The following is a 14,546-nucleotide window of genomic DNA, read 5'->3' on the forward strand; positions in this document are numbered from 1 at the left end:
GATTAGTTCTATTTCTGTAGAGATACATGCTTTTCATTATTATAATAAGAATAAAATGGCACTCTTAGTATCATCAACATCATATTTATTGTTTCCTTCTGCAGTACTTTATAAGTCTTCCCTTATTAATGGCGAATATTGCATGATACGTTTTTTCCTTTGTTCGCTCGCATTCTCACATACATTACGGTTAACATCGGCAAAGGAAAATAGAACGGTACGTCTCCACAAGACTACAGCATTGGCAAGAATGATTATCTTTACAATAATTATCTTTCATATAGTAGTACAGAGTAAAATAAATTAAAATTAATTCAGTGTGCTACAGTTTTATAAACATACAAGTATTCATAGGCACTAGAATAATAAATTATTGCTAAATTATTTGTCGTTTAATCGATAGCCCCTAATCACGTTTGCCCCTAGACCGCGAGAAATTCAAATACCGTGTTGGAGCCAGTATAATATACATATATATTTGGTTTAGAATTGCCTATTTAGATTTTAGAATGCATTGAACCCCGCAATGAGATCGTATAATGAGCGATTCACTCGGTCTAACAGAGCAGAGATCACTTTCCAACTTAGAATATCTGTTGTTTCTCAACATTCCAATCGTATATATTTCAAGAACTATTTCCTCTTTTGCTAAGGACCAACTTCAGCAATATTCTATGACTCTAGCTTAACGGATTTCTTGCAAGAACGAAAAAAATACATGGAGCAAAGTTACAAGTAAAAATATAAAATTGTTTAAGATGCTATGATACTCGATTTAATTATAGATATATATTACGATGTCAAGAGGAGATAATTCCCCAATGTTCTCATAAGCTTTAATTGCATATACTCTAAATACGTTTCGATAATTATATAATGCTTTTAGGAGGGCGCTTTTATGGTCTGCTTGGAACATATATACACATATATATCCGAATCAATTGTCATACTGTCCTCAATTGTATCGACTTTCCAATGTTTCAAGCATTCGCGCAATATCTTCGGCGTATTTAATAATAATTATGAATAGTTTGTGTTGGTTTGTATATATTAACGCAAAATTCATAATTTATTTGAACAAAGATTATTCAACAGAGAGACAACATATTTTCAATTTTCGAAGAATAATGCTACATTCAACTGTAGGTATAATGGCGACAAACACACTCATAACTTCTAATCCTTTGTTCGGTCAAAAATTTGGATAACGTTCATTATGATTGTCAAGCATAACACACAAAAAACAACTAATCTCCACACATTTCTATTTTTAACTCTTTATTTCATGAATTTTATTTAAAAATTATGAATTTTCAAAATTTTTTTGCTGTGCTACGGATATTGATAAAACAAATCGATATTTTGAATTAAAATTAGAATATTTTTTCAATATCTAAATATTAAATTTGTGATTTTATGATAAAATCACAATGAAAGAAAGAAATAACTTTGTCTTGTGTTATGGGAGCTAGATGTACATCTGTATCCCATATATTGCTTTCTGCGGGTAAACCCTGCTCTGCAGTATTCTATTCTCCATTTTACGGAGCAACTGTGCTGAAAATGTACTTTTTGTCACAATATTTGTCAACAGTTTCGCATTTGTAGCAGTTATAAAAAGACGATAATTACTTATCAGCCAGTTCACGTTTTCAAACGGAACAACGAATGTAAAATATTCGTTCTAATTTTCTGTCTCCGAGATCCGTTAAGCCGAAAAATTATTGAGCGGATGAATTTGTTTCTTTTCATTACATATAATATTTAGTCAAAACACTTAAATATAACGTACCATTTTGTTATAGAAAGTTATAGTCAACATAATATTCTTATTACACGCAGATATACCACATATAAGAATTAGTCTTACAATTAGTAAAAATTAATCTACGATTTCTTTCAAAATCGCCTACTGTCAATAAAATTATCGGATTTGTTTTTAATGCATTTCCCTGCATTTGTACAAACCCGTCAAGTAGTAGTAGGATGTAAAAAGTATATCAATTCGTTCATATGGCACAAATAGAGTACATGCGAATGCTCGATGGGAACGACCGTTGCGAATACGAAAACTATACATAACGCCGACGTAATCCATTTTCCGCAATAGTTCCATAATTAATTTTCCGTGAATCGATTTGCTTCGATAATGTCGTGAAATATATTTGCTAAATTGCTTTTTACGTATCTCTCACGTATTCTTGTATAACAACTCACTTTAACTTTCTTTGGCTTTCCGGTATTAAATCTCTTAGCAATTAAGCTATAAAATAAATTTTTCGTATAAATCAAATGCCTAAAGTTCATTTCCGAGAAAAAGAACTGTATTCAACTTATATTCTCTTGAACCAACTACTAATTTATATATAAACAAAATCTTTAAAAATATATAACACTAAATAGCTTTGTAATTAGATCTTGAATCTCATCAAAACATATTCTTATCACTAATTTCCATTCTTTCCGAGCTCCTTTCTATTTGCGTTCACTCTTATTTTGCTAACGCCTCGTATTTTATTCAAAAAAGAAAAATTATATCTCTTTCGTCTACTTACTGATTGTAAACTGTTCTACACGATTTCTCACTCCATAGCACATGTCGTTTCATATACATATTTGCGCGCAGTCCTATTAACGCGCAATATTTCACTTGAAGCATAAAATGTTTATATTACATAATGGATATAGTGTTCGATAATATACAAAAAAACATTCAATCATTATTTGATAATTCGACGTTTTCCGATTTCTTTTCTTCTTTCATTGATCAATGAGCTTATATTAAAAACAAAGAAAATGAGAAATTTGTTTAATTTACCTTATAATAAATTAATCTACAATGCATAATAAAAAATGAGTCTCTAAAAATAATCTAATCGTAAACTATGAAATGTCACACTTAACTCTCCAACATCTAATTTTGTCGACTTTCTGGCAACACCACAGCAACATGGGTCATACCTGCAAAAAAAATTCGTACTTTTGATTATTACTATTTCTTATAAAAGGATTTTTGGGAAATAGAATACTCAGATGAGTAAATTAGAAAGATCACTGTAAATTGTCTTGTATTAAAAACTAATCTGCGTTAATCAGAAAGCTATTTAATAATAAAAGTAAAGAAATTTAATAAAACTTTAATAAATAAAGATAAAGAAATTAAGATAAAGAAATTAAATTAATAAGATTAAATTTTTTAAATTTATTTAACAGCAAAATTAATTACCAAAATTAATGAAAAGATAAGTAGAACTTGAATAATCTTATACAAATAATAAATTGGATTGTATTTATTATCGATTTTTCATTTTTTTAAAATACGCTATATAATATACGTAATTTACCTTCACACAAGTTGAAAAAAACGCGATAGATAACTAACTCCTCATTGCACAACGCAATTTTTGTTTCGTTGAGCTAATCCAGCGCGAGATAAATCGCGCTCTATCTCGTCATCATCCTCAATGCTAAAATTTATTTGAAAAAACAAAATTTAATGACTTTAGATAAGTAATAACGTAACACATATCTATTATACACTTACGCTCTCTCTTGTGTATCGAGATGATGCACCAATTCATCCCTTTTGTTCACAATGGACACTAATTCCTCCAATAGTAAGTTTTCGCGCATTTTTTGCTCGGGTGTTTTCCGCCAATCTTCCACCGCGAGGATGCTTCTTAATTCATGATTCAAGAGTTCAAATCTTCGCTCTAAATCGTCTTCTTTTTCCCTAAATATAAAAAGCTCTATTTATTGAAGTTCAATTATTTAGATTTTAGATTATTATAATATCATCCTATCCAATTTTTAATCGAAATTAAAAATACATAAAGTATAATATGTTTGAATCAATGAATCACTTACAGTATGTTTAATTGCATTTGTCTTCTTAAGAGCGCATTTTTTTTGTTAACAAGTGTGAACCACAGAGACATCAGTCTTTCCGTTTCGTCTTCGTTATCGCTCTCCATGGCTGCTCTCAATTGCTTTTCAAGCTTACCAGCTTGTATGTCAATCTGATTCTGTTCTCTTTCAAGTGCTTCGAGCTCGTTTTGAATATATGATGTCATGTCTTTACCCAACTGAAATATCAAATTACAATAAAAGATAATTAATCATTGAAACTCGATAAATATAAGCAATTCAGTATATACAAATTGTTTCAAGTACTGTATATTCACAACTTCTTTAATTATATACCGGAGTTAAATTAATAATTCAAGTTAACATACCCCGCGAAGTGTGTATGGAGTTCTGTCGGGACTGCCTTTATCGGGCGAGATTCTTTCCATGATTTTGGAGAAGGAATATAAAGGCGAACCAGTTTTCTTCTCTCCATCTATCACACTCGAGTTCCCCAATATATTTCCATTGTACTCAGACTAAAAAAATTAGTTATAATTTTACGTTTTGTTATATAATTGAGTAAAACAAGATATCGAAAAAGTAGATAATATCGCATGGACTATTTGCAGTACCTTTATACTGATCCGATCACCGGGTGTCGATGGCGTAATGCTGCGTCTAGGACTATTATTTTGATCGTCTATCGATCGTCTATCACTGTTGTTATCATCACTCAGTTGACTCGGAGTCACAGCGACGCCCATTTTCACTTCCGCAATCAAACGTCTCGCCCTTTCTCGCAACTGCTGTTGCCTCTCGTCGTCGTTCTGTATCTGCAAAGTATGTTACACGTACATAGATGTCCACAATATCATATTCCTCGAGAAATGCTCGATTGATGGAAAATTCTTTAACACTATGTAAATAAAAATGTAGAACCTCGACAGGACTGATCGCGGCGGAAACAAACCCGGCTGGCTTCGTCTGGTTCCTGGCTTGTTCTAAGAGTTGCCTCGCTCGTTCTCGTAATTCATCGTGTCGACTAACTAATGGCTAATACAAAAAGATAATAGAAACGAATTAGCGTGACTATTTGGCATTTATAAAATTTTCGTTTATTTATTTTAAATAACTATTTTAAATAACTTTGGTTTTGTTAAGATATTGATATGGCATGACGTTATTAGCAAGCGATATTAAAAGCAGATATTGTTAATTACATGTTGTGAACGTTGTTCTCCATACGGCGGCGATGCACCTTGACATTCGGAACTACCTCGACTTCCTCTATCGTCAGAGTTTACTGAATCCTACAAAAGACTATTCTCAATATGTTTGCATAGCTTTGTTGTGTCACGGTATTGTTGCAAAGCTTCTTCATGAATATACGATTCAGACTAAGAATATTTCGCACGCGGTAAAAATCAATAAACGCAGATTATTAAAGCAACAATGTAATTGCATTACATAAAATTATCAAATTTACAAGTGGTTTTTAATTAGATATTCTAATTATGGCATAGTAAACAATTTTTGTATTATTCTTAAAAACGCGTTACATTAAGAAAAAAGCATAACATTCACAAATGAAGAAACTAAATCTTGCTGAAATAAATTATGATTTTTCTTGATATATTACTTGACGCTCTGTTATAAAATGCGCAAGGTTTTAGGCATTAAGTCCAGAGGTCTATCTCTTACAAATGCTTTTTTACAACATTTAAATTTTAAATATTAAACATCTTGATAATTTAAAAGCAATTATAAAATTACAAATATATTAAAATTGATCGAAAAATAAAATCGTTAAAATTGCTCTAAGGAACTTTTAAAGCAAAGCTTATGAGACAGCTCGTGCATCGCGGAACATATGCGCGATTTCCTCATGCATATTTACATGCAGTTATACGCGTATATTATGTAGGCATAATTCCCCTACCGCCAAGAAGCGCGATTTATAATCTTTTCGCTTATAATGAACAAAAAGTAAAGTAACAGATCCTGTAGATGTAGACAATACATTTTGACATAATCCGCCGGTGAAAAGAAATAACAGAAAGAGATACAACAGTGCGCGTTATGGGTTTATTGTTAATGCAGCGAGGTATAACAGAAGGAATGCATAAAAAGCGACAGTCTGCGCAATCTCGTATATACTGACATCACGGACCGGACTTTGCGATTTGGTAAGCGAGATCGATTGCGACCATTTGTCATCGATTATCTGTATGTTCTCCTCTTCGTCGTCGGAGCCGAACGGATCGGTTAATTGCCGGCGTGTCATAAGTATCGGACGTTGCTGCGCTTGTTGCACTCTCGGCGGAGACTTGCTCTACGGTAAATTGGTATTTCATTTCCTCACAACGAAAGAAATTTGCGCACGAATTCCGTCGAATATTATACGCGACGTTTCTCTAGACAATTCTCGGGAATAATCGCAACGTCGAAATTGACTCGAGCTCAGCCGGTACGTATTTCTACGTACCTTCTCTCTCGACGAGTACTTTTCCTTGCTCGGCGATAGCACCTTGCCCAGAATGCTCTTTGAGCTGGCCAATATGATATCCTTGACCTCCTTCACGCTGGATGGTGATTTGTCTTTGTTACATTGATCGTGATCCTGATTGTCCGTGTTCAGGCTCAAGTGCAACTTGTTTTTTAACGAGTCGATGCAAATGTCATCCTTCTTATTATCGAACGGATTCGACCTACGATAGTGAATTGCAATTTCTAATCTTGTTCCCGATAAATGTTTCTGCTAAGAATGTGCTTTGACCATTTGACAGATTACATAACGTCATTGAGAATATATTTACCGTCGGTTACTTTCCGCTTTATTGTTTTTTTGATCAATCTGTTCCTTTTTCCGTAAGTTAATAATCTCCTGACCAAACAGTTGGACACTTACGTCCGTATTGTTGTCTGTATTAAATCTTCCAATCATATAAGATGACTCGTCTGTTGTTTTACCTATTTGATGTACCTAGATTTTTTAAAAGAGTAATATATTATTAGACATATTATGCTGTCTGTAGTATTAGATATAGTACTGTGCAAAGATATGGGAAAAAAAACAAACAAATATAAAATAATTAGATAAAGTCATTACATAAGAAAATTTAGTATTTTTTTGAAATACCTCCAATTCGTGGCCGGTAAAATGCGCTCTCAATTGATACAAATATGTCATCACAGCTAATTTATCAGGTACCGTTAATATATCCATGTCAGCTGGTTCGATAACTCTGGGTATGCCCAAAGTTTCACCCGCATCGAACGCTTTCTTACAATTGCCTTTAACATCGTGCGGCAATAAGGAATCGACGTCCCTACAAGTTTTTATTTCGAGTATTATTCAGTTTGATCAAGATGCAATAAAACTTTTATCGCATGTGTTGCTATAAATATTACAAATGCGTCGACCTTTCCAGCATCAAAAATAATCGTCAAAATGTTGGCACGAGTTACTCGACACAAGACAATGACGATTTCAAAGTGTTTATTAATGGAATACGCGAATAAAATAACTGGCATATGGCCAAGATTGTCTATTGACATTTTGTTCCAAGAAAAGATAGCGCGAAGAATGAAATACTTTATGATAATTGCGACATCCGATCGAGATGAAGCTTATAAGAATACTTACATCAGATCAGGTCTGAAATTATGAATAATCGCGCAAAACGCCATTCCATTTCGCCAAGATGTCGTCAGATTGGTGACTTTGACGCCGGGATAATCCCTTGTAACTTCTTTACACCATTCCAATAAATCTTGGCCGGGAGTGATCTCTTTCAGTCTTGGAACATTTGCGTCATTTTTTTTAAGATCCAACGGTTGCAGCGGCAATCTCAATGTGCTATGTTCAATGTTTTTACTACAAAGATATTGAATTTGTAATTATTACATTATTTACTGTGTTAAATAGAATGATACCTTTGTTCGTTGTAAGTGAAAGAAATATATACCAAACTCTTTGCGAACGTAATATTTAAAGTTATTATTATCGAGTATATTATTTTAATATTATACTCTATTAGCGCACGCGCGCGCTATTTCGTAAAGTATGTAATATCGTAACTATACGTACTCATTCTCAACGGCAACATTGTCTTTTACGGGTGATTTTTCTTTTAAAGTATCTCCAATTCCTGTTAGACTAATGTCGCGTATAAAATGCTCTCCATCGTTTACAGGAGTTGTATCATCCTTTGATAAACTTGCCACTATACACATTATATATTTTATTAGTAAATTTGATAAATTCCATAAATTACAATAAAACTGATAAAGCAACAAGTTAAAATTAAGATAGCAATTACAAATTTTACATTTGATGCAGTTTCAATAAGAAGCAAAGATCATTACTCACCACTTAGAGGACTACTGGGTAATTCACTTTCAGTAAGACTGCTAGTCATTAAATCAAGTTGAGCTGAAATATCTAAAATCTCGTCCAAATTTTTTACCGACACTTCCTCAACGTCTTCAGGTATATCTTCGTTATCAAAATCATCTAACGGCGCAATGTCGCTATTATTATTAACCGACATTAAACTAGCCATACTTTGCATATCTTCGTCCCTAAAAAAATAAGTCCTCCCTTGTAAGTGGGAAACACTAACAAGGTAGAGAAGTGGCCAAACCTCTTAGAGGTATGTAAAAAAAAAAAAAAATAAATCAAATAAAATACAAATACAAATAATTAGTAAATAAGCATTTATCGATAAATCCAAATAAATGGCACTTTAATAACAAATATTTTCAGGTAAACCGATAGACTCAGCATACTATCTTTAAAATGCATTATTTAATACTTATCCTATTTGAAATACATTTAGTTACATAAATGACAAGTGCTTCCACCAAGCTTATGAAATTAATTAGCAGCATGTGAATGAAATTAAACTGCACACTTACGTCGCTTTGCCCTCTCGCAGAAACACACATGATAAAGTGCATTCGAGTGTAGCGCTAACAATTTTTTTAGACGTTGGCTTCAAGTCCAATTTGAGTTGTTGTTGACTAGATTCTAGGCTTGCATATTTTTTCATATTTATATTAGTGGCAGCGACATGACGCCTTTTTCCCGTCGACGACACCTGCTCGCAAATAGAACAATACACCATTGTGCTATATTCTTTTACAAGTGTACCAGCCTGCTATACTCACATCTTCGATAACAAATGTCCAATCCTTGTCTTCTAGCTCGTGCGTTCGCGGATCTTTAAATAGTGTCACAGAGACGGTGTGATTGTCGGGTACTGCCCAGCTAATAATGCCTTTCAGGGGATCGCTCAAACATGGCTCCCAATCTAAGGGGTCCGAACTAACTCTTCTGCTACGTCTTGTCCAAACAACGCTCAGTTTGTTTGGTTTCCTAGAAAATATTATTATCTTTATATACTTTTCCTCCTGCTAAAGCATGCAAATAATATATTTCTACAGATTATATAAAGTTTTTAATCTTATAATAGATTGCAATTATTTCATATACATACAGCCTTTCCAAGATATGTGTGCATAGTTATATTAATTAAAAAATGCCATCTAAATTGCATTGTCATAAACATAAACACACATTTCCTGGAGCGCAATATGATGTACAATATGCAAAAATTTGAACGCAAGACAGCAATCTATATTGACATATACATATATCACTTAATTCTTTTACTTCCAAAATATTAATTTAAAAAGAAGAAAAATTCCTATTGTTTTTCTTCCCAAAAGTAATCGCTTCTGTTTTCAGAAGCAGACGACAATAACACTCTTTAGACTTTAGACCCTCGTTGAAATGAAGAGCAATTAATGTTAGTTTCTATACGGATAGGCTCCGGATTCCGGAAGGCCGCGGCGAAAGGAAGCTCTCGCCAGGAACCAGGAACCAGGAACAGGAATCGGCGTCACTCACCACTTCGTCGTCGTCTCTAGCGTGACCTCATGGTAAGAGACGGTGAACTGAAACTTGGCGGCTCTCTTGTTCACCCGCTGCAGCCGTTTCCAGACGGAACTCATGTTTGACGCCGCGCTCTCCGCTGCCTACCGCTCGGTCGGGATTACCGGAATCCGAAATTCGTGGCGTCCGCGATCGCGAACGGTCTTTTCACTGCTGACGCGCGTGTGGGGCGCGCTTTGTCATTTCCGCGCGGAGTCGGGCGAACGGAGTACGGAGTACGGAAGGCGAACGATCGCGCTTCGCGGTTCCCAGAAACCGACGACGTTCTCACCACGCACCACGACGCGCGCCCTCGCCCTCGCCCTCGCCCTCGCCCTCGCCTTCGGCCGTCGGCGGGGGGGCTACGGTCATATGTTCGACGGACGGACGGATGGACGGATGGGCCTTCCTCTCGGCTCACGCGCGCTCTCGACGTTGTTCCCGAAACAAATGGACCGACACCGTCATCGTCCACGCGTACGCGTGTACGTACATACACAAACGCGTACGCACACGCGTCGAAATACGCCGAGACGGAAGCTGATCTCGGCTGGAAGCTCTCAGCTCTCACCAGCTCTCACCCGGGATCGCTCCTAAATCCCGTCTCCTTCTGACTTTTGACACCTTCTGTCTGACGAGAACGACGAGAATGAGACGAGAAGTCAGGCGAGAGACCCGATTGACCCGAAGTACCCGAATACCATCGAACACCAAAGCTGCTTTTACTCCTCTCTCGGATAAGAAGAGACTGTTCTTTAGCGCTGTCTGTCTTTAGCATTCGCATTCGTCGGTTTTGCAGGGCTCACACGCGCGACGGTAACGATAGAATTATCGATAAAACTGCAATAACGTCGGTACACATGCACATGCATACGCGCTTCGCACATTATAATACACATAGATATTTAGATTATTTAGACCATTTAGAAAATATTTACTTGATTTTTTCTCTTTTATACATTTTTATAATACAAATATGTAATTATATTTTTATAACTGTCGAAATAATCTCTGCGATATGTTGCCTTCATGTTGCACGTTTAAACCACAATTATACATAGCATTTTAGCATTTAATCGTAATATGTTTGAAACATTGAGAATAATTAATTGCATTGTAAAATGTGGAATACTTATTAATATTCATAGAATTTTTCACAAGATGAAAACAGCTGAATTAGGTACTTAATATCTACTTCTCTTTTTACTTACACATATAAGTAATATTACTGTAAAAATTATTCCAAATGCATTTACAATTCATCTCTATCTATGTCAAAATCTGCATCAACATAATTATCACCATCATCGCTATCATCGTCGTCTTCATCATCGACATAATTCTCGTTGCAGATACGCGACATCTTTGTGCAAAATTCCTTTTTCTTATTTTGTATGCTATTGACGTATAATGACACTATATCTTCCTCAAATTCACTCACTATAGCGCTGCACTGAAAATCGATTCAAATTAATGAAAAAGAACGCATATTTGGTCAAGGTAAAATGTAACGTGCAGGACTCACGTAATGCTGGAGGCTCTTATTTAAATCACCATCTTGAATTATATCTACTTCGCTCATCATAGGATTCATACCACCTGACGGGGACATGAGGTTGAAGATCGTTAACTGATTGTCGGATTTCCTCGTCGCTCTCACGTAATCTGCCAACTTGTCGCAGATATTGTCCAGTAACATCGAAATATGCGTTTCCGACTGACCTAACGGAATCTGAAAATAACAAATTCCAAATTCTATTATGAAAATCGAATATATGAAACTAAAGAATGGATTTACAAGTACATAAAAGCAGCAAAAATATTCTTAATAAACTTAACACGAATAATCCATTTTTTTCTTAACATTTTCTTGATCCTGCTCTTACCTTCTTACTTATATAATTTCCTTGAGCATCCATCCTAAAATTACCTACGTCGATTAATTTGTTCGGATTAGCTCTGAGCACTTCTTCCTCCAATTCTTTCATAGTTTCCCTACAAACTGTAAGATACAAGAATTATTATTTGATAAATTTATTATTATTAATTGTTAAAATGGGATCGACATAAATTGGCATTGATCTCTTACCTAAACATCTCAAATGCTTTAGGTCGACTTCTTTGGGCTCCACATCGGCAACCATCAGAAATAGACCAAAAAACAACAAAGTTCTCATCTACAAGGAAATGTGAATTAGAATGTCTCTCACGAGAAATAAAGCGTATTTACTGTGCAATCTTTCACACGCGTATTAATTTGAAAGAAAATGTCTTACTTTCTGCGTCGAGTATTGACAAAATCGCAATAACTTTTAGTTATATATTTCTACAATAATAGAAACTCTCTTCTAACTCTTAGCATCACAGCACGCGACACGTGTAATGTTCATCTTCTAATCTCGTGTAGTCGTGTAGCGGTTAGTGGGATTCGGGATTTGTACAAACGAATGACAGTTTGTAACGTGTAACTTCGGTAATGCGCTGTGCTGGGTGATGGCCAATGATGCCAACTGTTTAACTTGAAATGATTTTGTTGGAGAGATTACTCTTTCCCATCAAAATAATAAATACAATACACACCTGCAATCCGATCTTAATAATTAAACAGTAATAATAATACGAGCTGTTTATTAATTTTATTGTTTTACAAAGATATAAAAATGAACTGATATAAACTCTGTTGCTAACAGTGTTGTCTGATCTTGAAATTAGATTATATTTAGCGTGAAAATTGCATTACAATTAATTGAAGGCAGTCACTTCTGGTCAGATTGTACAAATCTTTTAAAATTATAAAACAGAATTAATTCCTCTACATACAAATATCGTTTGTGATATATCGCAAAAGATATAAAAAAACATTTTCTATTTTCTATAATCTCATTCATTTATAATTCTAGATATACTTTCGTAGTTTAATCGTAACTTTTTTATAATGTAAAATTTTACAGCTACATCGAAAACCGTCGAGAATACCAATCTATTACAAATGTTCAATTTTCGGCAATTCGTCAGGAATATAATTTTTTGATTATATATGCGTGTACATATACTGCATGTGTTTCAGGATTCTGAATTAATAGATTAAGTTTCGCCTAGATTTAACTGATTGCTATAAAAAAAGCACGAATATTCAATATAGCTTAGCACGAAAAGGCACGTTTTCTTAGTCATGGTAAAATGGATTCGGGTAGAGTTAGTGGTCGCGATTCCACCTCCAGACTGTCGCGTCATCGCAGACGCACAATAACACGGAGCCATCACGGCTTAGGCTGGTTTGTCGAATTGGCGCGGTGCAACGGGGATGCTGAAGAGACCAACAGCGCGCTTGCCCGGGCTCGTCCACGTCTAAATCCCAAACGTAAGTGCGGCCGACTTGATTCCCCAGGGCGATCGTGCGCTGCCAGAAATCCATGGAGAAACGTATAAACCAAATGTCACATTCTTTAAACTCGAAACGGTGTAAAACCGTCGCGCTCGTTTCTCCACTGCGTAGCTGCGAGTCCTCGAGTCTACCCGGTTTCCAGCACACGATACAGTTTTCGCAGGATTTGCTCAAGATAAAGTCGCCGAACCACTTCACGCAGTCGACGTAATTTCGATGAACGTCGCGAGTGGTGAAGTCCGGGAAATGTTGGAGTATCGAGTCAAAGGGCCTGCCGTTGCGGGTGGGATTGCAATGATAGGACTGTTTTATCGCTTCCTGCATGTCTGGCTTGTCCAAGGACCATAACTTAAGAGCGTGATCCATTCCGCACGAGATAATCCTTTGGCCTCTTATATCGAAATCGGCACTCAAGACTTCGTCTCGATGGCCCTCCACGCCACCAAAGATCGCGATACACACGTCCGTTTTAATGTTCCATAATCTTAAAGCATGATCTTTCGATGCAGACAACAGGATGTTTGGATCCCTGGGATGAATCTTTAGCTCGTTTATCGCATGCCCGTGGCCAATATAATGCTTGATGCAAGTCATTGTCGAGGCACTGATAACTCGGATGACTCCGCGTGATCCCGCCACAGCTAACAAAGGCTTCCCGGGATCATCGTATGTCCATGCACACGTGTAAAAGTTCTCCTCTGTGTCCGGGTCGGCGTAACATTGTTGCAGCCGTATATTTCCGCTCTGCGGACACTCGTAGATGCTTACGCGATTGCTACCTACAGAGGCGAATATCAACGGTTCGCCTTCCTTCAAATGATAATTGAATTGTACCCCAAATAAGGGTTGTCCATGATCTTCCTTGACGCTACAGCAGTACTTATACAATGGCTTGTCTGTAGAAGGTTTGTACTTTGCTGTTTTACTCCTGCGACGACCCTTCCGTTTGTAACGAGCGCTGCGAGTGGGCGTATCGCTACGATGAGTGCCAGCGGTGGAATTGCTTCCGATGCTGCATTCTGTTACGTCGCTGTCATTCTCACTGTCCTCCTGACTAGAAGCGTACGCCTTACCACTCGACTTTTTCATCTCGATGCTGGTTTTAATGATCTAAATAATATTACTGACGATTGATAACGGTTCTTCAATGCACACAGTCTAACATTTAACTTTTGAGAGAAAATGTGATGTAAATTACCTGCTAATCACCCTATGTAACACCTCACTCTCTCTCTGTAACCTAGTTATACTGTGCGACAGTTCCAATAACTGGTATACCACTGTTTAATCCCAATATTCCTTCCGTTATATTGAGGATTCTACTTCCTAAAGAGACGCAGGCTTGCGTATTCTAAAATGAAAAATACATTTTTA

The 14,546-nt window shown here is 36.0% G+C and overlaps 3 protein-coding genes across 7 annotated transcripts; all 3 read right to left on the reverse strand.

Moving 5' to 3' along the window:
- Window positions 1-68: 68 nt before the first annotated feature.
- Ehbp1 (Eps15 homology domain containing protein-binding protein 1) lies at window positions 69-10,523 on the reverse strand. Of its 5 annotated transcripts, none has more exons than XM_071717890.1 (18): window positions 9,764-10,523; window positions 9,022-9,229; window positions 8,770-8,951; window positions 8,222-8,433; window positions 7,940-8,075; window positions 7,496-7,726; window positions 6,989-7,178; window positions 6,666-6,832; window positions 6,335-6,557; window positions 6,020-6,181; window positions 5,070-5,159; window positions 4,789-4,902; window positions 4,482-4,682; window positions 4,236-4,385; window positions 3,868-4,085; window positions 3,545-3,733; window positions 3,345-3,467; window positions 69-2,961 (listed from the first exon to the last, which is right to left on the reverse strand). In XM_071717890.1, exons 1-17 carry the CDS (start codon window positions 9,865-9,867, stop codon window positions 3,386-3,388), a joined length of 2,859 nt encoding a protein of 952 aa, XP_071573991.1. In that variant the 5' UTR covers window positions 9,868-10,523; the 3' UTR covers window positions 69-2,961; window positions 3,345-3,385. The 5 variants fall into 5 exon arrangements, with proteins under 5 accessions (XP_071573991.1, XP_071573982.1, XP_071573999.1 ...); XM_071717881.1 differs by having other exon boundaries at window positions 6,011-6,181; window positions 9,764-10,522; XM_071717898.1 differs by lacking the exon at window positions 5,070-5,159 and having other exon boundaries at window positions 6,011-6,181.
- Window positions 10,524-10,697: 174 nt separating this feature from the next.
- Sel (canopy family protein seele) lies at window positions 10,698-12,280 on the reverse strand. The gene is made up of 5 exons (XM_071718138.1): window positions 12,064-12,280; window positions 11,877-11,964; window positions 11,674-11,789; window positions 11,313-11,519; window positions 10,698-11,240 (listed from the first exon to the last, which is right to left on the reverse strand). The coding sequence occupies exons 2-5, from the start codon at window positions 11,962-11,964 to the stop codon at window positions 11,040-11,042; spliced, it is 612 nt and encodes a 203-aa protein (XP_071574239.1). The 5' UTR covers window positions 12,064-12,280; the 3' UTR covers window positions 10,698-11,039.
- A 118-nt stretch (window positions 12,281-12,398) lies between these two features.
- Window positions 12,399-14,511, reverse strand: LOC139779621 (polycomb protein EED). Its single transcript, XM_071718028.1, has 2 exons — window positions 14,371-14,511; window positions 12,399-14,282 (listed from the first exon to the last, which is right to left on the reverse strand). Exon 2 carries the CDS (start codon window positions 14,259-14,261, stop codon window positions 12,984-12,986), a length of 1,278 nt encoding a protein of 425 aa, XP_071574129.1. The 5' UTR covers window positions 14,262-14,282; window positions 14,371-14,511; the 3' UTR covers window positions 12,399-12,983.
- Window positions 14,512-14,546: the final 35 nt, after the last annotated feature.

Source organism: Temnothorax nylanderi, unplaced genomic scaffold (assembly GCF_030848795.1).
Source record: "Temnothorax nylanderi isolate EJ_2023f unplaced genomic scaffold, tnyl_v1.0 TNYL_tig0006_pilon, whole genome shotgun sequence".
NCBI lineage: Eukaryota > Metazoa > Arthropoda > Insecta > Hymenoptera > Formicidae > Temnothorax > Temnothorax nylanderi.